Genomic DNA, 25397 nt, shown 5'->3' on the forward strand with positions numbered 1-25397 from the left:
AGCAGTTTTTCTTTCTATTATTAGTTACTAGTATCAACATTTTAGCTTTTCCTCTTTACATTATTCCTTTTTGCTCTTTTTTTTTTAAACCATTTTTGCTGGGGTTTTTTTTCTTAGTTTAATTTTATTTCGTCCACCTTTTCCACAAAAGAAAGGGAAGGAAACCAGATAGCAAGTCCTGATAAAGGCTCTACAAATACTCAATAAATACATTAAGTCAAAATTGGTGTATTTATAAATAAAGCACCCCACCTATTTTTCAATCCTAGAGAAGTCCCTGTGCCACAGCTCTAGGGGGAAAGTCACTGGCATAATTAAGAAAAAAAGGCACTTTGGATACTTTGGATCAGCAGGTGTTGCGTCACAGCGCCACCAACGTAGAGCAGGAACTTCATGCATGATCCAGACCTTCATCAGCCAGCCCACAAGGCAAAGACAGGACCTCGCCGGAGCAGAATAGTAATCTCATTGGGGAGAGAAAGCCTTCTCATGTCCTCTCCGAGCAACACCCTGGTCCCTGCGAGCGCCGTGGCGCACAAGAGGAAGACCAAGATGAAGCACTTTGTGCAGCAAAAAGTGGAGGTTTTCCGTGCCAGTCATCCCGTGTCGAGCGTGCTTGTGTGGGGAGTCAATCACTCGGTGGGTATGTGAGCTGCTTGTGATTTATTATTATTTTATTAATATTGCTTTGCGTGAATAAGAGGACGTATGTGTGTGTGTGTGTGTGTGTGTGTGTGTTTGCACACGTGCAGACGAACGACCTGAGCCAGGTGCCTGTACCTGTCATGCTGCTTCCTGATGACTTTAGAGCCAGCACCAAGGTCAAAGTCAGCAACCACCTTTTCAACAAGTACACACGCCCTCCTCAGTCTTCATCTTCTACACAGATACGTCATATAGCATTACTACCATGTACAATTCAGTGCAAACATTAATAGGATGTAAAGTCTTTAAAATGGGGTTAAGTTGTTCATCGGTAGCCACTTCCTGCTTATATCTCAATCTTGATTTAGGAATTAAAACATTTTATTCATGGAAAAACACAATGTCAAAAAAAAATGGGTGGAAGAAAGTCATCTGGATGCACATATTTTAGTATTAAATACGGTACTGTTTGTAATCGTGCCAGCTAACAGCAACAAGTAACCTCCTCGGAAAATCTCCCTCTGAATATTCTCAACTCCTGCCGTCAGACGGACTTGCAATGACCAGGATGTAGCCTGAAGTCCCGCGGCTGACGTCAGGGTGTCTTCTGTCCTCCACAAACTATTGGAGACTGACTCAACAGCGCCTCTGCTGGTTGCAGCCTAGTACTGCACCCCGTTCTTCAATTGACAGGATTCTCAACAATGGATTTTGTACATAGCGTACTCGGACAACGATGTGTTATGATAGATATCATGTAAACCGGGGGTTCTACTGAGGGCCGCACACTGAAAAATGAAAGGAGTTGGGGACCATTTTGAATTTTAATTTTATAATCGGGCTGAAAGCAATTCAACATATTCATTTTGGTGACAAAGCATATTATTTTGAATTAGTTATTATTAATTATTTTTGTCATTAAATATTATACATTTGTTATTATTAATTAATTATTAATTATGTTTATTAACAGAATAATTGTATTAAAAATAAGTATTAACTATTTGTATTATTAATAACTCATTAGCAGAAGTATTATCAACATTTCAACTTTTTTGCATTACGTGTCCACCTTTTTCCCCCCATTTTTGCAGGTTTAAGTTTCTTGTTTCATATTATATTTACAATAAAAAATAAATAAAAATAGAAATAAAAAAACGACCCCCAAATAACATGAAGCTACGCTTTGTACACCCCTGATGTAAACCATGCACATGATAGAAGGCCACTGGTAACTGGGAACATGCTTAACAAAGTTAAATTGAAGATCATCACAAGTTTACGCTTGCCCGAGCCAAGGTGTCCGAAAAGGAGTAGGAAGAAGCAGAGTTTTTTTGACACACTCTACAACAATTTCTCCATTTGTGTGTTATGAGAGGTACGACACAAGTCTACAAAACTGAGTAGCTTTCGATAATCTTTTAATCCAGTCAGGAATCCAGGCTGTGTAACAGTCTCGGGAAGTACAACAAAATATGTTTAGTCGTGTGATTTCAAACCAGAGAGGTTGAATAGGAGCCCGTTTAAGAAATAACACAAGCGTGTGGTGTTTAGAAGGCACAAGGAGTCTGATGTCATTGTCCAATTTGCATATTTGGCCATTGACACATTCAAACAGACAAATGTTTGCAAATACAAATGAACCTCTGTTGCTTTTTTGGTCATTTTTTTATGTCACAAACAAGAATTTTGATTCTCTTAAGTGTGTGTGTGTGTGTGTGTGTGTGTGTGTGTGTGGGGGGGGGGGGGGGGGGGGGGGGGGGGCTCATAAAGAGTGATACATGCTTTCATGTCAGTCTCCAAAAGTGTAGTGTCCAATAAGACCAGTTGCTTTCTGGAAAAAGAACATCTCGAGGGGTCTGATTACTCGCAGTGGAGCATGTTGGGAAAGAGTGCCAACTGCAGGTTACCCAGCATGCCTTGCGGTTTGTCGATAAGGGTGTCATTTTCCGCATGCTCATGGACCTTTATGACGTTTATTTTGATTTCCGAGCAGTGCATCATAGGTTCCACATGTGCCAACCCTGATAGCTGCAGATGAAGAGTACTTCCTTATGCAAGCTGTAGCTTGCCGCTGGCTAGTTCCCGTGCAACTCCAGCTCACCGCAAAACTGTAAAGTGGTCAAACCGGCAACATCGGCCCCTCTCGCCACGTCTTCTATTCTCCAGCGGTCCATACCGCCACCTGCCGTACGGCGTTGTAACGACGAGCATTCACAGACAGTCCCGTTATGATGTGTTCATGAGCGAGGGCAAAGAGGTAGCTTGTGGAAACTACCGCAACATACACAATATAAACAATGTTGTTACATGATTACCACTCAAACCAGTCCTCTAATGTAAGATTCGGTAGCGCTCTTTGGGTACCTAATGTTGGCACACACAATATTGTTTAACCTGCAAGCAGCAAGTTACTTTCTTGTTGAAGAAAGTGAGTGTGCATTCCTCCCATGTGCTTTCTGTGTCAGAGAAAATCTGCCCGGCCAGTTCAAGTTCAAAGAGTACTGCCCACAAGTCTTCAGGAACCTCCGCGAACGCTTTGGCATCGAGGACCAAGATTACCAGGTGCAGTTCAACGAGGGGGCACAAATCTGATTCAGCTCTCTCAATTCGCCTGTCTTTGTGTGAAATTTGCATCGCTGCATCCCTCAAAGCGCATTTTAGCTTCACACGGAATGATGTCATCCATTCTGCATGCACACAGAAGACGCTACCCTTCTGAATTTCCATTATTTTGACAGGTATGACTGTAACGTCCGTGCAACTTCACGCATCTTTCATTTCCCTTTACGCACTGTGGGAACATTTGCAGCAAATGCTGTGGTGTAGCGCAGGAACTACACTGTATCACTGCATAAAATCTCTTCCAAGTTTCCTGTTTGCAAGCATTTGCATTTGACTGAAAAGGATTTGCATTTTAAAAGCGCGTACGTCAAAGGGGACACGTGTTTTCATCGACAGGTGTCTCTGGCTCGCAGTCCTCCGCTCAGAGACGAGGAGGCGCAACGTGAGGGCCTGCTGCTCACCTCGTACGACCGCACATTGGTGGTCAAAGAAATTTCCAGCGAGGAGGTGGCAGAGATGCACAACATCCTGTCCGAGTATCACCAGGTAACGCCAACACGTCCTTTACAATAATGACTAGAAAAGCACGCGGAGAGCGCAGACCTTCCACCAAGCGCCACAGTTCCCCCCAATATTGTGATTCACCCCAAAATAATAATCCTACATTTTTTGGGCTCAGTCTTTGATATTTTCTACAAACTGTTGGGAAGTTTTTTGTGCACAAATGCCGAAAATGGTCCTATCTCACAATGTTAAAGAATCCTTTAAAAAAATTCCTGGATCCAGACGGTAATCCGGATCCCCCGCCCAAATGTAATCAATTGTTCCATATCCCATTTTTGACAATTCCTGAAAATTTCATCCAAATCCATTCAGAATCTTTTAAAGCTATTTTGAACGCAAACAGACAAACAAACAGATACACGCCGGCAAAAGCTTGCGCTCGGCGGAGGTAATAATGATGGATTAGATTTTATATAACGCTTTTCAAGGTACCCAACGCGCTTCACAGTGTAGTGAACCCATTAGTCATTCACTCCTCAGTCATACACTGGTGGTGGTCAACTACATCCGTGACCACAGCTGCCCTGGGGTAGACTGACGGACACGTGGCTGCCGATTGGCGCCACCGCTCCACGCTGCCAAGATCCGCTGGCAGACGCGAGCAAAGGCCGCCTGATCGACCGCCTTCAACCCGAAAGCCGCGAATCACATGCACCTCTCCACGCGTTCTTCATGAATGAGGGTTAGCGCACGAAGCGCAAAACGACAGTTCTGAAGCACACAAAATGTCACGAGACCAGAACCACAAATTAGACACATCTCTATATAAGCCGCAGGGGTCAAAAAGCTTATACATCGGAAATGATGGTACTTTGTATTTAAAGCCTTAAATATTTAAAATTGTTTGAAAAAGTTTCAAAATTGTCTTAAATGCAATTTTGAATGGTCTTACAAATGTGTTAACGGTGCAAATGCATAGGCTTCAGTCCTGCTTTTAAATGTTTTGATTTTTGAGAACACTATAGCATGACTACAATTTCATGGCTTCACTCTGTCACCGTTTAAAAAAAAAAAAATCATCACTGTTTTGTGCTTAAATACAGCCTATTATTATTAGCCAATAAATATGCATATTTAAGCAAGTTTTATGTATTTCTTTGCCTAAATGAAGCATTTTGAAGCATAAAAATGGCTAAATGGACTAAATTACATATATAAGGCATTCAGAAGGCGCATTCAAAAACGTTGCAATGATATGTTGTATTCTACACCGGCCACTAGGTGTCAGTAATGTTACATTAAAGAGACAATAGCCACTGCAGAACAGGAAGTAAACTCTTCCTGTTCCTCTCTTCCAATGCTAACATGTGAGTCTCTATTATGTCTTATTTATGTCTTATTTTCTCTTATTATGTCTATCATATTGGGTAATAGGAGTGTAAATGTGACTATAGGGGTGTTATTTAATGTCTAGTGGGTTCTGATAAGGTAAAAAATGCATATTTAGAAGGTCGCAAACAGGTTTTCTACAAATATTTGGATGTATAAATAAGGAATCCTACTTCCTATCACATTCGGGTCTGGAACCAATGAACCGTGATAAGGAATTACTGAATTTATCGAATACACCGGCTTGTGTGGTGAGTGCGGCGTGGGCCTCCAATTTTCCTTTGTCTTTTGTACTTTTTTGGCAGTACAGATGTGAAATCGGACTTAAATTGTGTTTAGTAAGTCTTCAATTGCAGCGACTGGGTTATATGATTATTCTACATATTCAGGGTACTTTATATTGACTTTATCAGCACAAAAAAATTAAAAATGAAATAAAAGAACACCAAATTATTCTGTTCTTTCTCATCATGCAGCATGTGGTCACTTGCCACGGCAGTACGCTGCTCCCTCAGTTCCTGGCCATGTACAGAGTGACAGTGGAGAGTGACGACACCTACCTGCTAGTCATGAGGAACATGTTCAGCCACAGACTGCATGTACACAAGAAGTATGACCTCAAGGTAACAGTTCACGTCACAGTTGGCGGGCGCTATTGTTCATGTAGTGGTTCACACAGGTGACTTTCATGCAACTGGACTCAAATCCTCTAAATGTTATTTTTCTAGTGCACGCTAAGCTTTTTTTTTGTGAGTCAACAATATCCATTAGACGCTTGCTGCGACGATAGCCATGTACTGCTCACAGCCACTAGGGGGCATATCTGCATGGTATCTGTATTGGCTGAGTATGCCAGGCAAGGGCAAACTTTATGAGTCGCAGGCCACAGTAGGTTCTGAAACGGAACATCTGCAGCATTGGGCTGTGTGATAAAACTGCACATTTGGAGTGCCATTTTATTGTGGCCAGCCTAAGGCACATCTGTATGTTATACATCTGTAATATGTACAATCATTTATATAATAGTAATAATATGAAGACCATGTGATTTTCTTTCTTTTTTCAGGACGAGTTCATGCATATTTTGACATGTGGCAGTTGTTTTGCATGACTGCATGCGTTAAATCAGGGATGTCCTCAGTGCATCCCAGGGGCTATTTGTGGCCCGCGACTTTTGTTTAATTGGCCTGCAACACTTTCTAAAAATATAATTGAACAAGAATACATAAAAAAAAAATCCAACAGCAAAAATGGAAAAATCAGCAGTAATTTTACAAGAATAAAGTCAAAATATTAAGAGAAAAAAGTTGTAATCCAACAAGAAAAAGTCATAATTTTAATAGGATAAAGTTGAAGTATTAAAGATAATCTGAGGCCATGGTTCTCAGTTGGAAAATGGTGGATTGCTCCCTCTGGGTGGGAATGAGGTCCTTCCCCAGGTGGAGAAGTTCAAGTATCTTGGGGTTTTGTTCACGAGTGAGGGAAGGTTGGAGCGTGAGGTTAAGCGTGAGGTTAACTGTCGTGGTGAAGAGAGAGCTGAGCCGGAAGGCAAAGCTCTCAATTTACCCATTGATATATGTTCCCACCCTCACCTATACCTATGGTCATCGAGAGGAGCCAGTCGAGGTGGCTCGGGCATCTCGTCCGGACGCCTCCCGGATGCCTCCCTGGTGAGGTGTTCCAGGCATGCCCAGCCGGGGGAAGGCCCCAGGGCAGACCTAGGACATGCTGGAGGGATTATGTCTCAGTTATGTCAAAGTTGAAATAGTTGGAAAATAAATTTAAAAAAAAAAACACCAGCAGAAACGGAAAAAACAGGTGTAATTTTACAAGAATAAAGTCAAAATATTAGGGGAATTAAGTCATAATTACAAGAAGAAAATTTTCAAGAAAAAAGTAGAAATAGTTGGAAAGTAAATTAAAAAACACCGTCAGAAACTGGGGTAATTTTACAAGAATAAAGTCAAATAGTAAGAGAAAAAAGTTGTATACGAACAACAAAAAAGTCGCAATTTTACGAAAATAAACTCGTAATATGAGGAAAAAATAATGTTTTAGTAGCATAGACTTAAAATATTATTATTATTTTTTTAATTCTTAATATTATGAGAAACAAACAGAACAAAAAATTATAAAATATATAAAATATATAAAATATTAAATGATAATTTTTGTAAAATTAGGTCGGGGAAAAATCATAAAAAGTTATAATATTATGAGAAAAAAACTGATAAACTTTATTTAAAAAGCACATTGAAACGTTTGGGAAAAAAAGACCAGAGTTGATACTGTACCACTACTTATGAGAGTCTTTTCCACCTGTATCACAAAAATGAGATGCAGTTTTTTCTTTGAAATATGTAACTTCTTAGCATATTTTACAAAACTATCAAAGTGGCCCTTGCATCCTTTCATTTTTCACTATGTGGCCAAAACAAATAGAATTTTCCAAGTTTTTACACAATAAAGCACCCAGAATGTGCAACAATAAAGGATTTGGAATTTACAAGTTGAGCTATGAAGTATAAAACATTAAACATGAAATCGTATGAGAACTATGGACCAGTATTTATTTATTTTTTGTTTTTTGGGAGGCGTCTTTACTACAAAGTGGGATTCATATCAGCTGCCTATCGACCTCCTCGACATGTTTGCGATCAAAGAACAACACGACAGGACACGGAAACAAACGTCCGATAAAATTTCACTTTTCTGTGGAACTCTGTCATATCGCGCTTGCTTCTCAATCCCACTTCCTCACGCAGTCTCATCCAAACCCCCACTCTACTTTGTATCAAAGCCTTGTCTCCTCTGAGCTGCTGTGACGCAGTGCCTCGCGTTACCATAATGATGTGTGTATCACTGGAAAGCGCAGAGCCTCTACTTTGAGAAACCGTTGCAATCATTTCAGCAGCGCAAATCGTGCTTTTGTAAAGGGATTTAATAAAATAATTCGGTAAAATTTACAGCTTAACAGGCCTACACTATGCGGAGATGCATAAAGCAGCATTATAGTCTTAAATTCATCTTTTTCCTTGGCATTTGGGTTCAAAAACAGCATTTCTCCTGCTGTAGGAAACCATGACAGTGACATGTTTCATTATGATGTTTTATCGCTGATTTGATTTTGATTTTATTGGCTGCAACTTCAAGGTTAAAGCAATCATAGAACGGTAAATAGTGTAAATATATGGAAACCGATGCAACATGTCGAGCTCCCAGTCCAATTAATTGACAAGACGGCTCATGAAATATGGATGTTTTGCCATCAGCACCATGAACTCATGTGTGAGGCAGGTTCTAATTGAGCTTCACTGTGATGAGGAGTAATCTTGTGCGGTCTTTCCTTTCCTCAGGGCTCCCTGGTGTCTCGCGAAGCAAGTTTTAAAGAGAAGGTGAGATCAGATGAGAGGACGTGTCAGTCCTGTGAGAATGTATTAAAATTCATGCATGCGTGATGATCCCGTCTTACCCTGTAGCATTTATTATCCGAGTCCGCTTGATTTGCCTGCAAAACCAGACTGCACAGCTTGTGAGGTATCAGGTATTGATTATTGTTTGGAGATAACAAGGTGAAGTCCAAGGAGAAGGAAGCAAGACATCACTAGGTGGAAAAAGCAACAGAAATGTCAAACAGAGATAGCATAAACCAGCATGGTTTGGGCTTAAAGCTCCGTTATTATGCAAAAGTGACGTTTAAATGATGTGCTGACAGTAATGTGTGTGCCAGGAGCCTGCTTATTAGCACCAAATGTAATCAATTTTGGAGTGGCCTTTTATTGTGTCGAGCCTAAGGCACACCTGTGAAATAATCATGCTGCTTAGGTGTGACCAGCGGCGTTTGGTCTTAAAGCTCCCTTATTATGCAAAAGTCACTTTTTAATGATGTGCTAACAGTAATACGCTTCCCTAGAGCCTTTTTATGAGCACCAAAGGTGAGAAAAAGAGTCAGGAAAAAAGGCGCTCACACATTTTATGACGACATGAGAAGAGGCTACGTCAAATATAGGCTTTGCTAAACGTCTTCAAATTCAGCCAACCTCTGCCTGCTTTCTGACAACTGGTCATTTTGTTCTTCTTCAGCCATTATGCTAACCTAGCATGCTGTTGCTGTTAAAATGCGAGTGTAATGTTAGCACTGCTAGCTCACACAGCTAGCATGCAAGTGCTGCTGATGTTTGACTTAATTTTCTTAAAGGGGATGTGAAGATATGATATACTTGAGACATATATTTCAGGAAATTTTGTCTGAATTCCAAATTGTACGGCCTCAGCCATGTTTCACGTTAGCGGTGCCAACCATATTCGTGAACAAGCCAGCAAAATCTTGTATCTTCGAAGCCTGCTAAACAGAAAAATTGTGACGTACGTTGAGGTTTCGTATGACATCTTTTGTCATTTTGTGCGACTTCAGTAGATTATTTAACAAAAATATAAGCAGGCTTCGCTACACATCTGAAAATGTCACTAATTCAAACACAAAAGTTACTGTCCTGTGTTTTTCAGGTCAAGGAGCTGCCAACCTTTAAAGATGTTGACTTCATGAATAACATGCAAAAGATTTATGTGTCTGATGAGCAGAAGGAGAGCATCATGGAAAAGCTGAATAGAGACATTGAGGTAAAATATACACAGATGTATTTTTGTAACTGCAAAAAAGAATAAGCAAGAGGAAATATCTCAAATCATGGTCAAAGATTCTTATTTTTGACCAACAAGATGTTTTTTCCTACTGAACACTTAAGTAATATGTACTAAAACCAGCCCGTCAATCGCAATCCACCAGTCGATCTTTGGGCCTTGCCTGGTCGATCGCTGTTGCGCCCTCATTATACATTTACATTTAGTGCAGGCACTGATCAGGGCAGACTATTGAAATGCGCGTTTATGTTTATGTATGTTAGTGTTGCTGATAATAGGCAATATTTTGTCATAAATTATACCCGCTGGATGAAAATCTGAACTGTGTATTAATGACTCTCCGACTGAAGAGGCTGTGTGGATGAGGTGCTCCGCTGAATTTGCTTAAATCACATACAGTCCTAGCTCTTCGTTAGAGTCATGAAAATATTAGAAAAAAATAAATGCATTATCACATCAGTGCCCTCCCCGACCGGAGAGTGACCAGCAGACATGCATTTTGATCACTGAACACGCCCATACGCCTTGCCACTCTCCAGACACACACCCAACCCTGGGCTCAGTCCCCAAAGCCTGGTCGGAGGTGCCAGCTCCAACCAATAACCAATAATAACACAAAGCTTTGTCTTTAAATATGTTATACAGTATATTCTTTGTAATTAAATTTTAAATTAAATTTGCAAAAATTACATTTATAGTTCATGGTGCCAGCCTTGACAAAGTAGCTCGCAGCTCTGCCTCATTTTTGGAAGTGACGACATCGGGGTGACACCTCTCAGTTAAAGCAGAGTAAACAAACGCTTCTCGAGGTAGATCGTCGACTTGGTTCAGTATATTTTTCATCAAAATAGTAGTCACGCCAAAAGGTTGTGTTGCTGCTGGATGTTCATAGTGTCCGAGTGATACTGTAAGATTGAAGACAATAGACAAAGCAAGTGCAGAGAACAAGAGACAGATGGACGCCCAACTCAAGTTCCTCACTGATGACTTCTTTGAAGGAACACCTTTACAAGAAGCATTTGGCTTGAAAGTCCGGTATAAACGCATTTGAATAGGGATGCTACATGCCGGTACACAAAACAAGGAAGAATGACCACTGCGTCAAAGTTGCCACAGAACAGAGTAAGTCATGTCTTGTTTACATATTATACCGGTATTCTAAACACTATTCCACGATAGCGACAAGGCTGCAAAGCATTATACACTAAGTCCCCAAATAACGAACATAATTGGTTCCAGACGACCGTTCTTATGTTGAATCGTTCTTAAGTAGGGGAAAAGGTAATATTACCAATGGTATAGGTACTACATGTACGTGTATACATATACAGTATATGTGTATGTATGTAAATATGAGTTTGGATGCAGTAGTAATATTAAACGAGGATAATTAATGAAAAAAACAATAATAAAAGTGATATAATAATACGCAATGATAAATGTTATTTACCTTTGAAGAGGAGTGGCCGAGCATACGTCGTTGTGGAAGAGTTGGAGGAGGAGTTATTGAAAAAAAGGACAAGTCGTCGTCGTCGTTAGACTCTTCTAAAAGAGGTAGTGTTCTGTGGGTGGTGTAGAATTAAGCAGGCCTATTAACTCTTCATAAACTTTAATCAAACACTCTGTCCGGGTTGTACAATTTAGCTTTTCATTTAGCTTTACACTGTATCTCCCCAGCGTCTAACTCTTCCTCTGTGGGTCTCATTAGCTCTAAGGCTGCATTAGCAGTGTCACAGTACCCTCTACTGGTCAAGCATGTACAGTGGCAGTATAAATACTGATTGAGCGACTGACTACAAGGCAAAATAAAATAAAATATAGACCAGTCGGCTTGTGTTCGTATCGGCGAGTGTTCGCTAGTCGGGTGTTCGTGAGTTGGGGACCTAGTGTACATGTTAAAGTATATAAACATCTTTTGACAGCGATTTGTTCCACATATTCAATCAAAAAGGCCATAAAAACCCCTTTACACTCATTAAGAAGCCAATTTAAAACAATAAAGGATAAGCAACTCCTGAGTAATTTACTCTTACCATTTCATGTTTCGAAGGCGACCAATCTTCATCTCCATGTCTTAAGGCTTAAGTCTGTGTTCTGCATGTTCTCTATTTCGTAATATCCAAATGTTTCTTCCTCCTCGAAAACTATTGACACATTGCTTAAATCTTCGCTATAATCACTGTAAACGTCCTCCGTCTCGTACACTGCTATGTTTGTTTACCTCAGTGATAATACCCCAATGGCGTCCCTTCTGGAAATGAGGCTGAATTGTGAGAGCTAGTTCGTCATGTCTGACGCCATGAACTATAAATTAAATTTATCGTTTACTTTCAAAGATCGAACAATGTAGAACATACAGTAATTGCAAACAGCATATAGCATAGTTAAGCAAAGTTGATTGATCATGTCAGGGACCCTTTAATAATAATTAATAAATACCTTCATCCACATAATTGAGTGTCAAATACTGTGGTACGTCAGACAACGTCCGCCCCGGTTAGCGTCGTTTTTGGTTAACATCCTAAATTTAAGCAAAGCTTGGTTTGTATTCGCCCGCATGTTTAGTGTGCAATGTTGTTTTTTTACACAAAATCTCGCGTTATATGGCAGCCTGTAAGGCATAGACATGCAGAGGCATCCGGAATCAAGTGGCCAAACAATGGACCGTCGGCGCTGATGACTCCTGTCCGTGCATTTTTTCATTGAGTGCGATGAACTCTAAAAAAGCTGCTATGAGTCCAAAGAAGGTTGCGAGCGACAGCAACATTCCAAAGAGAATGAAGACCACTATGGAATTCCAGAAAGAAGTCATCACAAAGTTCGAAGATGGTGTCCGTGTTGCCGATCTTACCTTCATGAAAAATAAGTACCAGCCTGGGGAGTAACGGTGCTCACAAAACGCAGACTGCAGACCATGGACGATGTTGAGAATTTGTTGCTGGTGTGGATCAACGGAGAACAGATAGCGTGAGACACTGTTTCAGAGGCGAGGCTGCTGCATGCGGATCTAACAAAGAAAACGCCTGCAACGAGTGAATCTGTTGACGAATTTAAGGTAAGCAGAGACTGGTTCCAAAAAAAAAAAAAAAAAGAACAGGCATACACGGCGTCATTAGACATGGCGAGGCTGCAAGTGCAGACAAACGTGCCTCCAAACTTCTCCATCCCTCCTCTTTCTGGTTGTTGTTTGCCAAAGGTGTCCGCTATAGGTCAAATTGTGTCAAATTGTGTCAAATTTTGATTTCTCCATTCATTTTGTGCCACCAGTGCAGTTACAGTTAATAAAAAGGGATTGCCCTCCAAGCATAATCTCCTCTCCTCCCCTTTTCCCTGCAAAACTCCACTTCAACCCTCTTCTCTCTGGATGTTGTTTGCAAAGGGAGTCAATACAAGGTGAAAGTGATGTTAAATGCTCAGTTGTCCATTAATTTGTGATTTGTAATTATGTTGGCATAATTTCCTGAATGTAAAACTATAATTAAAGTCCATAAAATGTGTTTTGTGATAAAATGTTTGGGTGTCTGGAGGATTTACATTATTTTCTATGGGAAAACTTGCCTTGATTTGACTTTGCTTAGGTTTGAGTCAGACCTTCTTGAACGGATGAATGACGCTAACCAACACTGTATTACAATTCAACTGTTCTTACGATATTTTTTCAATTTTTTCCACAGGAAATAATGTAAGCCCAATTAATCCGACACCCAAAAATATTCACAAAAATAGGGTTGAAAATCGAATCATAGAAAATTAGGGCATCCAAAACCCAAGGTGTGACTGTATTTTAAATGTGTTCCACTTGGTGTGTGGTATTTTTCCTTACCATATATGACACCCCAAACGTGGTCTATTTCCGTAGTTTCTGGCACGTATGAGGATCATGGACTATAGCCTTCTGCTGGGCATCCATGATGTGGAGCGAGCTGAGAGGGAGGAAGAGGAAATGGAGATGGAGTCCTCCGATGCTGAAGAAGATCCAGATGAAGGCAGCCAGGCCGTCGCTCCCGGCTCCACCTCACCCGAAGGCATCGCTGGATACATGAACTCCTTTAAAGCCATGGGCCCTGGCGAGTTTGACCCGTATGTGGACGTCTACGCCATAGAGAGCGCTGTAGGTGAGTCCTAAAGAAGATTTTTCACCAGGTGTGAGTGCATGCTATCATATATGCAGAAGAAAAAAACTGAAGCTGCCTCCCATGTAGGTGCACCGCACCGGGAAGTGTACTTCATGGGTCTGATTGACGTGCTGACGCAGTACGACACCAAGAAGAAAGCGGCTCACGCTGCCAAGGCTGTCAAACATGGGGTGAGAGTCAGCGTACAACTTATTCATATACTCTACTGACAGGTGTATTCAATGTGTGTGTGTGTGTATGTTTTGCAGGCAGGAGCCGAAATCTCCACAGTTCATCCAGAGCAGTACGCTAAACGCTTCCGGGAGTTCATCACTAAGATCTTTGCCTGATAGTGCAAACAGTCATCATGCGTCCGATTAAATAACATCCCTATAGTCACCTTTACATTACCCATAGTAGACATAATAAGAGAAAACAAGACATTTAAGACTTGCAGTGGTGTGAAGAAGTGTTTGTCCCTTCCTGATTTCTTATTTGTTTTGCATGTTTGTCACACTTAAATGTATCAGATCATCAAATAAATTTAAATTAGTCCAATGACAACACAACTGAACACAAAATGCAGCTTTTAAATTACTCTTTTTATTATTAAGGGAGACAAAAATCCAAACCTTCATGGTCCTGTGTGAAAAAGTGACTGCCCCCCTAAACCTAATAACTGGTTGGGCCACCCTTAGCAGCAACAACTGCAATCAAGCGTTTGTGATAACTTGCAATGAGTCTCTTACAGCGCTGTGGAGGAATTCTGGCCCACTCATCTTTGCAGAATTGTTGGAATTCAGCCACACTGGAGGGTTTTCCAGCATGAAGCGCCTTTTTAAGGTCATGCCACAGCATCTCAATAGGATTCAGGTCAGGACTTTGACTAGGCCACTCCAAAGTCTTCATTTTGTTTTTCTTCAGCCATTCAGAGGTGGACTTGCTGGTGTGTTTTGGATCATTGTCCTGCTGCACAACCCAAGTTGCTTTCAGTTTGAGGTCACCAACAGATGGCCGAACATTCTGCTGCAGGAATTTTTTGGTTGACAGCAGAATTCATGGTTCCATTTATCACAGCAAGTCTTCCAGGTCCTGAAGCGGCCCCAGACCATCACACTACCACCACCATATTTTACTGTTGGCATGTTCTTTTTCTGAAATGCAGCGTTACTTTTACGCCAGATGAAATGGGACACACACCTTCCAAAAAGTTCAACTTTAGTCTCATCAGACCACAAAGTATTTTCCCAAAGGTCTTGGGGATCATCAAGATGTTTTCTGACAAAACTGAGATGAGCCTCAATGTTGTTTTTGTTCAGCAGTGGTTTTCATCTTGGAACTCTGCCATGCAGGCTGTTTTTGCCCAGTGTCTTTCTTATGGTGGAGTCATGAACACTGACTGACCTTAACTGAGGCAAGTGAGGCCTGCAGTTCTTTGGATGTTGTTGTGGGGTCTTTTGTGACCTCTTGGGTGAGTCGTCGCTGCGCTCTTGGGGTCATTTTGGTTGGCCGGCCACTCCTGGGAAGGTTCACCGCTGTTCACTGTGGTTTGCTGGAGTCCTAAACCTTTAGAAATGGCTTTATAACTTTTTCAGACTGATTGATCTCAATTAATCTGTTATGTTTTAACAGAGGGGGGGCACAATCACTTTTTCACACATGGAGGCCTGGATTTTTTTCTCCCCAAATAATGAAAAATTTTATTTGAAAAAAGTGCATTTTGTGTTCAGTGGTGTTTTCATTGACTAGTATTTAAATTTGTTTGTTGATCTGAAACACTTAAGTGTGACAAACATGCAAAAAATTAGAAAATGAGAAATGAAATAGTATATACAAATATATGTAATTGTGTCCTGTCATTTATATTTCTGTTCATAAAATACAGCAAAAATGGGCATATTTCACACGAAGTGGCAAATGGTGATTAATCATGATTAATTAATTTGAAAATTGTCATTAATTTGATAAAAATGTTTGATCATTTGAGAGCCCTAATTTTTATGTCAGATTGGCTAGCGACCAGTCCAGGGTGTACACCGTCTGTCGCCCAAAGTCAGCAGGGATAGGCTCCAGCATGCCCCCGCGACCCTAATGAGGAGAAGCGGCATAGAAATTGGATGGATGGTAACTTAACCATAAAATGGTTTGATGGTCCCGCGACCCTAATGAGGATGAAGCGGTATAGAAAATGGATGGATGGATGGATGGTTTGATGGTGCTATCTGCAGGGTAATGCAGCTATCCAGCAGAGGGCGCTGTTTCACAAGTCAATTCACTCTTGTCCAGACGTGATGTTGTGTAACTGCACATTTTGTAAGTGGAACCAGCCTGCTTCACACTGCCCACGCAGGGGCTCGAATACCGAACCTTCGGAATGGGAGACTAGACCGCTGACCGATGGGCCAATATTTTCCCAAATATTTCAACTTTCTCTTTAATAATCTTTGTCCATTTTCATTTCGTGATATTGTGACTATGTTCCCATAATATTTTGACTTCATTCCAATAATATTATCACTTTATTTCCCAACTCAGTTTTCCCAAAATTACAACTTTATTTTGTTTAGTTAGTTTCTTATAATATTATGACTTTTAAACAATAACATATATTTTCTTTGATATTTCAACTCTGTGCAACTGAAATCACATTATTTTGAGTTTATGCTCATAAAATTGCAACTTCTTTCTTTTTTTTTTATTTCCCTCTAATTCAACTTTCCTCTTGTCAATTTTCTTCTCGTAATTATGACTTTGCTCCCGTAATATTTTGACTTCATTCTGGTAACATTAGAACTTTTTCCACAACCAAATTTTCCAAAAAGTACCATTTTATTTGTTGTTTTGTTTCTCATTATATTACGACCTTTAAAAAAACCCTCATAAACTGCGCCATTAAAATTATGACGTTGCAACTTTTTTCTCTTTATATATACATTTTTTGTTTACTTGTTAAATGATATCGTTAGAATGTGCCACGGGTCAGTTAAAAAACAGCCGCGGGCCGCACTTTGGGCACCCCTGCTGTAACGTATACCCAAGTTGACTTGATAATATTGTCCCTTGTGAAGATATAGTGTACTGTAATCAATTCTGAGGGGGGGGTCCTTATTGTGAGATCCTGTCTAAAGAGCAGAAAAGGCTTGAAATAGTTCAATGGCGGCATGAATTCAGAACCTTATTGTGGTTTGGTTGTGTGATTTTACGGCAGTCATGTCCAATTGTTTTCCTTCTTATTCAGAGTCAACTCCACTAAACAGCCGTGAGTAAAACTGTGTGTTTGGTGCCAGTTGTTTGCTTCCGTAGTGGAATCTTGACACATCTTTGCATGATAAATCATCATTAAGCATCTTCAGACGTCCATTAGCAAAGTGAGCGCGGGGTTCTGACCTAGAAAGAAGTAGGCCAAAGCCAACAGGGACCGTTAACAAAGAATCTGACTGCGAGATGACGGGTGTGACGCGATTCCTGCAGACGTTCAACTCCTCTGCACTGCAACATATAGAAGCAGATGATGCAACGTGTTTCTGTCACATCAATAGAACCTTGTTTGGACTCAATGAAAAGAGTAGAAAGCTGGAAGTATATCAATAATGAATATTTTATGAATCGTTGCATGGGTAAAAAAATACAAATGAATCGACTCTTACAGCACAGACATGAATACTCATCCACAGTCATTAGATGGACACAAAAATACATGGCGTACAGATGGATGCCTCCTATGCTACTCTTTTTAAATCTCCATGTGGGCAACATTCCTCTTTTTTCCACTTGGAAACATTCTTTCCGTCACTCACGTTGATAGATAAGTACATTTGAAAACAAGCTATCATGAATTATAAACAATACCTGTCATCTCCATGAGTCACAGCAGTTAGCATGTCCGTTAAAGCTGCACCTCTGCATCATATCTGGAAATACATTCAGTGGAAATGAAGGCATTTCTTTCACTTTCAAGGTTTTAATGCACAAATCAGACACAGCAGGGGTGGCCAAAGTGCGGCTCGGGGACAATTTTCGGCTCGCAGCTTGTTTTTTTTAATTAATAGATTGTAAAAATAAAATTCATTATTAATGAGATACAGCGGAACCTCGGTTTTTGTCTTTAATTCATTCCAAAAGGTCGGACTAAAACCGAAATACATCCAATTAATCTGTCCATGACACCCGAAAATATTAACAAAAAATACATTGTGAAATAATTATAAATGAGGACTGGATGGAACTTATTGTTGATGCGGACATCCCGTACATCCTGGTGACATTGAGTTTGTCACCGTCTTTATCAAGTTGCTGGCACTCGCAACTTACTTTGGCCCCATGGCGGGTTATTTAGCAGTCGCACTAGTTTGCAGTAATGTGCACATACTGTGGGAAAATCGAGGCAAAATGTTAGTAAATAAAAATGATTAAAAACAAATGTATTATTAATTTAAACAAATGCATATTTATATATAATGCGTTTATTAAATTATATATTATATTGGAAATATATAAAAATGTTTAATACATAAAAATTTGATTTTATATTATTGTTATATAAAATTATTACAATTTCAACAAAAAACGAATCATACAAAAACCGAGGTTTGACTGTATATTCTTAGATATTGCGCTAATTTCTTGCTTTGACATCGACAACACGAAGCAAAGATAGTTTTGTTCAGTAGTTTGGCATATATTAACCTACATTTGCTTGCTTGTAGCATCTTTCGTGTACAAAATGTATCAAAGCGACCCACCCCTGCATCCTTCAAGTTTGTGAACACCCTTGCTGTAGTTTTATGCCGCACACAGTGATACAAACATGACATAGAAATCTGAAGTCTTGAGCTTTTCAACAGTTCATTATCAAAGGAACACCAAAGCGATAATCTCTTTTGTACACTGAACCACCTATTGTACAAAAAGTACCATAACAGTGTTGGAAATTAAGCGCTTTTTTTTTTTAGATTTATAGAATTCTGTCATCGTATTTCTATATTTTCTTCAAAACAGCGGCGCAACTTTGAAAAGAAGCGACTGTTCGACAATATACACACCTGTGAAGTGTTTGACACAGCGGGGGAAATAACTATTTTTTGTCATTTTACCCACTTACAAGGATATGAACAGTCCAGAATTTTTATGGTAGGTTTGTTTTAACAAAGAGTAAAAATACAAAATGAAAGCCGCGTGTAGCGTTGAACTCTCCCAGCCCCACCGCCACTCGATGTTCATGTGAGTCGACGGGCATGCACGTTCCATTTCCTGTTGCCGCCGGGTGGCGCTGAGACGAATTTAGAAAGTGACCTATGCATAGCGTCGAGGTGTCATCTTCATCGAATGTACGAGTGATGATGAAGCTATGACCTTGTCGAACTGAGTTACCAACCGTTACAGTTTAGTCGTCATGTTGTTGCCATGCCCCCCCAACATTTCATGAAACAGCCTGAAATCCTTTGCAATATAAAATCACTGGTCTGTCTGGTATCTATGATTTTTATTTGGGCTCATTTGGTCAAAGTGCTGAGGACTAGCTCGCTGAAATACAACCCTTAATTTCTGCCGAAAACCAAAACGGACCGACTTCCTGTTTGTTTTGGAACAAGGGTTCTTGAGACTTCTTTGGAATCCTGTCATGATTGACAAATTTCGTGACGTTCTGTAAAACTGCTGTCAGGGGAAATATTTTTCAATGTTCAAAAGGGGCGCGACTGAGTTTTGAGTGTTTGTGTTCGGGACGCCTGAAATTTGAATGAGTTTACAAATGACTGCGCCTCAGGCGATCCAGCTGTGAAACTGCTGAAATTCGGAGATGACACCGGTGTCGTTGGTCTCATCAGTGACGGTGATGAATCTGCTTATAGACGCGAGGTGGATCAGCTGGTCTCCTGGTGTGGCTACAACAACTTGGAACTGAATCCGCTTAAAACTGGACTCCCCACCCTCACACCCTCACTGTATCTCCAGTGGACTCCTTAAGGTTCCTGGGCTCAACCATCTCACGGGACTTGAAGTGGTCCTCCCACATAGACACGATACGAAGGAAGGCACAGCAGAGGATGTACGAATTGAGACTGCAGGAGAAGTTCAACCTGCCTAAGGAACTGCTGACAACATTCTACCTTGCAATAATACAGTCTGTTCTCCGCACCTCCATCACAGTTTGGTTTGGCTCTGCTACCAAACGGGACAAGAGCAGACTGCAACGGACAATCAGGGCTGCAGAGAAAACCATCGGGACGAGCCTGCCCTCCATAGAGGAACTGTACCGGTCCACAGCCAGGAAAAGGGCACAAACAGTTCCAATTCCTCCCCTCCGGTAGGCGATACAGAGCACTGTTCGCCAAAACAACCAGAAACAAAAACAGTTTCTGCAAGAAAATTGTATAGAAACTATTTGTGCTTGATTTAGGGAAATAAGTATTTAATCCCTAACTACCAGCAAGCATTCTCACCCCCACAGAGCGGTTTTTATTTGAGTCCTATCCCTTTATGTATTCATAATCTCAACTCGCTATGTGGATAAAAAACACAAACACGTTCTACCCTTCGCACCTTTCCACCAGCATGGGCAAGACCAAAGAGCCGGGTGAGAAACAGAGCACTTCTATTGTTGCAATCCTTCGGAAACACCCTCGCAAAGATTTCACCTGGTGGGGTAAGATTGACTATGAGAAAGATGAGGAAGCAGCCCAGAATGACGAGGGAGGAGCTGGTTGATGATGCCAAGGAAGTTGGGAGCACAGTCAGTATGAAAAAGCATTAGTAAGACACTTTGCTGTTATGGATTGAGATCCTGTTTTTTGTCAGGACTTTGTCTTTTTCTGTTACAATAAACGTCCCATAAAAATTCTGGACTGTTCATATCTTTGTAAAGGGGGTAAACGTACAAAATCAGCGGGGAATCAAATACTTATTTCCCCCACTGTACAAACAGACCAATTCATAAAAAGCGTATTGCAGTTGTTTACATTTGACGTCCAGGCAGCTCTCCATTGTTGATTGAGGAGTAAACTCAAGGTGTCGGAATCTAAACGTTCCCAAACAAAAAGCATTTGTGTGTGTATAGTGTGTGTTTCACAGCAGCAGTGCAACATCCGGCCACACACCAGTCCAATCTCCGCATTACGACACGGCTCGTCTGGAAGTGCTGTAGCTGAAGCTGGTGCCGCCGCTCTTGTGCGAGATCTTGAGCGTGGTGGCCACTGTCAGGCTCTGTGTCATGGCGACGGGAAAACCGGGGGCGGCCGCCGATGCAAATCCGGCAGTGGCGGCGACGGAAGGGGCGGGTTCATTGGGACAGCCGTACTGCAGCAGGATGTCGGCGCACTCTTGGCTGCCCGCCATGCGAGCCAGGGTCAGCGCCGTTTGACCCTGAGCATCCCGACAACGAACATCACAGCCATACTGCAGCACCAAGAAGAAGAAGATCAAACAATGTGATTCGCATGAGCACTCACCAACCACACGGGAAAACAAGGCAGCGAGGACATAAGTTTACCGCCACAACTTCATTGTGTCAAACCACAATTAAAAAAATAAAAGTCTTCAGTCGTTAAAGTTCAAATGCAGGAGTACCTCGGTTTTATTTCATTAGTCCTTCCTAACAAAAGGTCAGACGAGGCAAAGACTGAGCCATCAACGCGTAGGATTCACTCCACGGAACGATACGCCAGCAAACAGATGAGTTTGTTAGGTGCAATATTGGGCCGTACAATAACCAAAACATATTTCTGGCAATTATTTTTGTCGAAAAAACGGATTCTACAAAAACCCGGGGCGTACAAAAACCGAGGTTCCGCTGTACTGTAATGTAACTTTGTTCAGCGCGTTCGGAGTAAACCCAACCATTTCAGTGAGACAAAGAGGAAAATGAAACGGACCCACACAAGAAGCTGTGTCATCACCACGTCAGCCTGCTGGCAGGCAGCATGAAGGGCGGAGCCGGGCAGTCGCAGCGCCAGGAGTGACCTGGAGGAGAGCGCCATGCTGGGGGCGCCGTTGACGTCGTCCTTCGTGCAGTGGGCCAAAAGCAGCAGCAGTTTGGGGAGGTTGTGTTCCATCGCCGCCAGCAGAAGACGACCCGACAGTGTGATGTCTGGACCTTCATTCGGGCTAGGAGGGGGCAATGGCGCCACGAAGAGTTTCTGCTCATATTTAGCCCGGATCCATGACTCCCGTTCCTCTCTGGAGAAAACACCAAGACAAGAAATAAACTCTGAGGGATCCAAATATGTCATAATGAGAAGTCCACATACTGGGCGTCTTACCGGGTGGCATCGGGCGTTGGTTTACGGTGGCCCATTGTGCGCGCCTCCCATATGCAGTTAACCATGTGGTTGCCAATGGCGCTGAGCACCAGTGTCAGCTCGCGGGGCAGATCATCCAGATCCAGAGAACGAACGCGGGACACGTGAGTCCCCAAGTTCCTGTGGATGCCCGAGCACTCGATGCAAATGAGGGCGCCCAGGTTCAAACTGGCCCACGTCGGATCTGAACAGAGGAGCGACACATTCTAATGACAGGCAATGAGAGATAATACAGCATAGTTTTGACTGTAACAACATGTTTATTTCCGTATTGACACAAATATTAAGATGTGCCGCCTCATATTCGGGGGCTAGAGATTTCGGGCCGTACTTGAGCATTCGGTACGACCAGTAAACCAAACTAACGCAACACTAATTTTCAGTCTACAGTAAGTTCCGAGTTACACAACAACGCTAAGCATGTTGTTCAGTGATTGACTCAAAACTGAGCATTGTTGTGTTTCTTGGTTAGTTTTGACATTTTGGAAGTGGGCTCCCCACCCCAACAAAACTCTCGTCAAATAGTCCCATTCGTTTGTGCTGCGCTTGTGCTGTTTTGTGCAATTAAAATGAACACTTGTGCTGCTTTCATTTTTGAACTATTTCAGTTGTTATAGGTCAAAGTTGGCCGCACGGTGGTCTAGTGGTTAGCACGTTGGCCAATACAGGAACAGCCTGGAGATCGGGAAGACCTGGGTTCGATTCTCCCCTGGGCATTTCTGTGTGCATGTTCTCCCCCGTGTGCGCGTGGGTTTTCTCCGGGCACTCCGGCTTCCTCCCACATTCCCAAAAACATGCAGGTTAATTGGCGACTCTAAATTGTCCATAGGTATGAATGTGAGTGTGAATGGTTGTTTGTCTAAATGTGCCCTGTGATTGGCTGGCGACCAGTCCAGGGTGTACCCCGCCTGTCGCCCGAAGTCAGCTGGGATAGGCTCCAGCATGCCCCCGCGACCCTAATGAGGATGAAGCGGTATAGAAAATGGATGGATGGATAGGTCAAAGTTCACCAACCCCCCACCCCATTTGCTTCAAATTAAACCAAAATACTCCCATTCGTTTGTGCTGCGTTCGCGCTGTTATGTGCAATTAAAACAACTATCTAAAATGACTATTTGACCATAGTTTTGTGTGGTCTGGGGAGCCAACTTCACACATGTTTTGATATCTAGTTGCAAATGAAGCCAAAACTGCCAATACAATATTCATGATTTAACTTTAATTGGCTTTCTTCCTGTGACGGAAACACGAAAATAGGACAAACACTTAAAACACTCAAAAAGTGGACGACAACTACGTAAGTCGCTGGTACCGGACAGGCAGCAACAACAAGACCATTTCCAGGCTATACAGCAGGATGTGACGTCATTGCCAGTGAAATCTTGCAATATTGTTTAAACCATAAATGACAAAAAAAAAAAATGCACAATACAGCACAAACAAATGAGACTATTTTGGTTCAATTCTGAGCAGGTCGGGGGCCTGATGATGTAATTGCTGGACACTTACTTCTTTAATAACTCTAAAAGTATGACAGCACAAACGGTCATTTCAATTGCATGAATGAATGGGACTATTTTGTTTCAATTTGGAGCAAATGGGGGGCTGGGTGAACTTAGGCTGACCTTTGTATACTGTATGTTTAATAACTAAAAAATTAACACAGCACAATCAATTATTTTTATTGCACTACAAACGAAGAGGGAAAAAATAGTTTCGTTCTGAGCATGTCGGGGGGGTGCGTATGTAATAGGCCGACACTTATATCTTTACTAACTCAAAAAGTATGACAGCACAGACTGTCGTTTCAATTGAACAAAACAGCACGAATAAATTTTGCTTCATTTTGGAGCAAATTGGGGGCTTGGAGAACGTTGATTGATCGATAAAATAATGTGTAATAGCTAAAAAAAAAAAAAATGAAAGCAGCACAAACGTTCCTTTCAACTGCACAAACGCAGCACAAATTAATGGGACTATTTTGGTTTAATTTGGAGCAAATGGGGGGTAAAATTTGATTGACCTATAAAATAATCTGTAATACAGTACCTCAAAAACGAAAGCAGCACAAACATTCATTTTAATTGCACAAATTAATGGACCATTTGACCAGAGTTTTGCGAGGGTTGGGGGACCAACTTATATACAGTAAATAAAAATGATCATATTAAATAAAAATTGCCATATCTATAAACCAAGAAGGCGTTTTATAGGACTTTAACTTGACTGGATTTAATAATTGTATATAGTCATCCTGTTCTTCATCATTGCATTTCTTCACAGGCAGTTAGAAGGCAGATGTTTTTGTCTTTATTGAGGAAAAGCAACCTTCCTCTCTCATCGTCTCAGTGGAACAATTAAAGCAGTGCTTGAAAGTAACGACATGCATTTTGGTCAATGCGCCGTCTCGCTGATAAAACCACATTTTTTTTCCTGCATTTGAGCGTGAGAAAGACAAATTACCCATGAAAAAACGGATAACATGTTTCCATTGCACACACTCAATGTTGTTACATTGAGATAAAAAGAAAGGTTTCGAGTGGAAAAAAAACCCAAGGAGCACACTCACTTGGAGCGTCGCAGTCGACGCAAAAATTGTTGCCCTTTGCATTGCGAATAGCCTGCAGAGCCACCGCCTCGCTCTGACTGTTCTTGCGAGCCTGTAAAAAAATACAACCATGTTAGCTAAAAAACATGTTAGTTTCATTGGAGACTGTATGAATGGTCACTGTTTCCCAGACATAGAGTGACTTTATACTGCGCTATATTTAGCGAGTAATCAAATCCCTCCAGATGCTCTTTTACAAAAAAGTGACTCCCGACAAATCGAGCAAAAAGACATGAAAGTGCGTATCAGCAATTCTGCCCTTCCCCCATCTAAAAAGCACTCGTAGGAGGCTCCATCTTGTTTGTGACATTTTTAAAAAACACCAAAAAGTAGAAAGACAAAAAAAAGTTAATTTGTAGTGTTAAACATATTTGTTTTTCTTTGCACGTTTTTTGTTGGTCACTTTTCGCAAATGCGACACGGCCAATTATGCAAATTCGACAACAACGTCGCCTCACCCCTTGCTGCAACCCACCACTGCCACAAACAGATTGCACACTGCTCTACACTACCCGTCAAAAGTATGAAGACACTTTCTCATAGAATAACATGACAAAGTGTCTCCAAACTTTAGAGCGGTGTTGTATATGTGTCCTGTGATGACTGATGACCAGTCCAGGGTGCACAAAGTCAGCT

At 41.3% G+C, this 25397-nt stretch overlaps 2 protein-coding genes across 5 annotated transcripts in view; one reads left to right on the plus strand and one right to left on the minus strand.

Annotated features, from left to right (window-relative positions):
- The first annotated feature begins 420 nt into the window (after nt 1-420).
- Nucleotides 421-17113, plus strand: LOC129187061 (phosphatidylinositol 5-phosphate 4-kinase type-2 gamma-like). Of its 4 annotated transcripts, none has more exons than XR_008572344.1 (10): nt 421-639; nt 753-850; nt 3114-3210; nt 3607-3756; nt 5580-5726; nt 8460-8498; nt 9610-9723; nt 13604-13855; nt 13947-14050; nt 14129-17113. XR_008572344.1 is itself a non-coding variant. In XM_054785988.1 (10 exons), the coding sequence occupies exons 1-10, from the start codon at nt 490-492 to the stop codon at nt 14207-14209; spliced, it is 1236 nt and encodes a 411-aa protein (XP_054641963.1). In that variant the 5' UTR covers nt 421-489; the 3' UTR covers nt 14210-17113. The 4 variants fall into 4 exon arrangements, 3 of the variants coding, with proteins under 3 accessions (XP_054641963.1, XP_054641965.1, XP_054641964.1); XM_054785988.1 differs by having other exon boundaries at nt 13604-13859; XM_054785989.1 differs by having other exon boundaries at nt 505-643; nt 13604-13859.
- The window catches only part of LOC129187059 (arf-GAP with GTPase, ANK repeat and PH domain-containing protein 1-like), a 37812-nt gene continuing 29318 nt past the window's right edge, over nt 16904-25397 (minus strand). Inside the window, exons 17-20 of the mRNA XM_054785980.1 lie at nt 24723-24813; nt 22115-22337; nt 21728-22031; nt 16904-21251 (exon numbers count right to left, since the gene is read on the minus strand). Coding sequence (XP_054641955.1) covers nt 20970-21251; nt 21728-22031; nt 22115-22337; nt 24723-24813 — 900 coding nt within the window. The 3' untranslated portion in view covers nt 16904-20969. The remainder of the gene's footprint in view (nt 21252-21727; nt 22032-22114; nt 22338-24722; nt 24814-25397) is intronic.

This window comes from Dunckerocampus dactyliophorus, chromosome 8 (assembly GCF_027744805.1).
Source record: "Dunckerocampus dactyliophorus isolate RoL2022-P2 chromosome 8, RoL_Ddac_1.1, whole genome shotgun sequence".
In the NCBI taxonomy this organism is placed as follows: Eukaryota; Metazoa; Chordata; class Actinopteri; order Syngnathiformes; family Syngnathidae; genus Dunckerocampus; species Dunckerocampus dactyliophorus.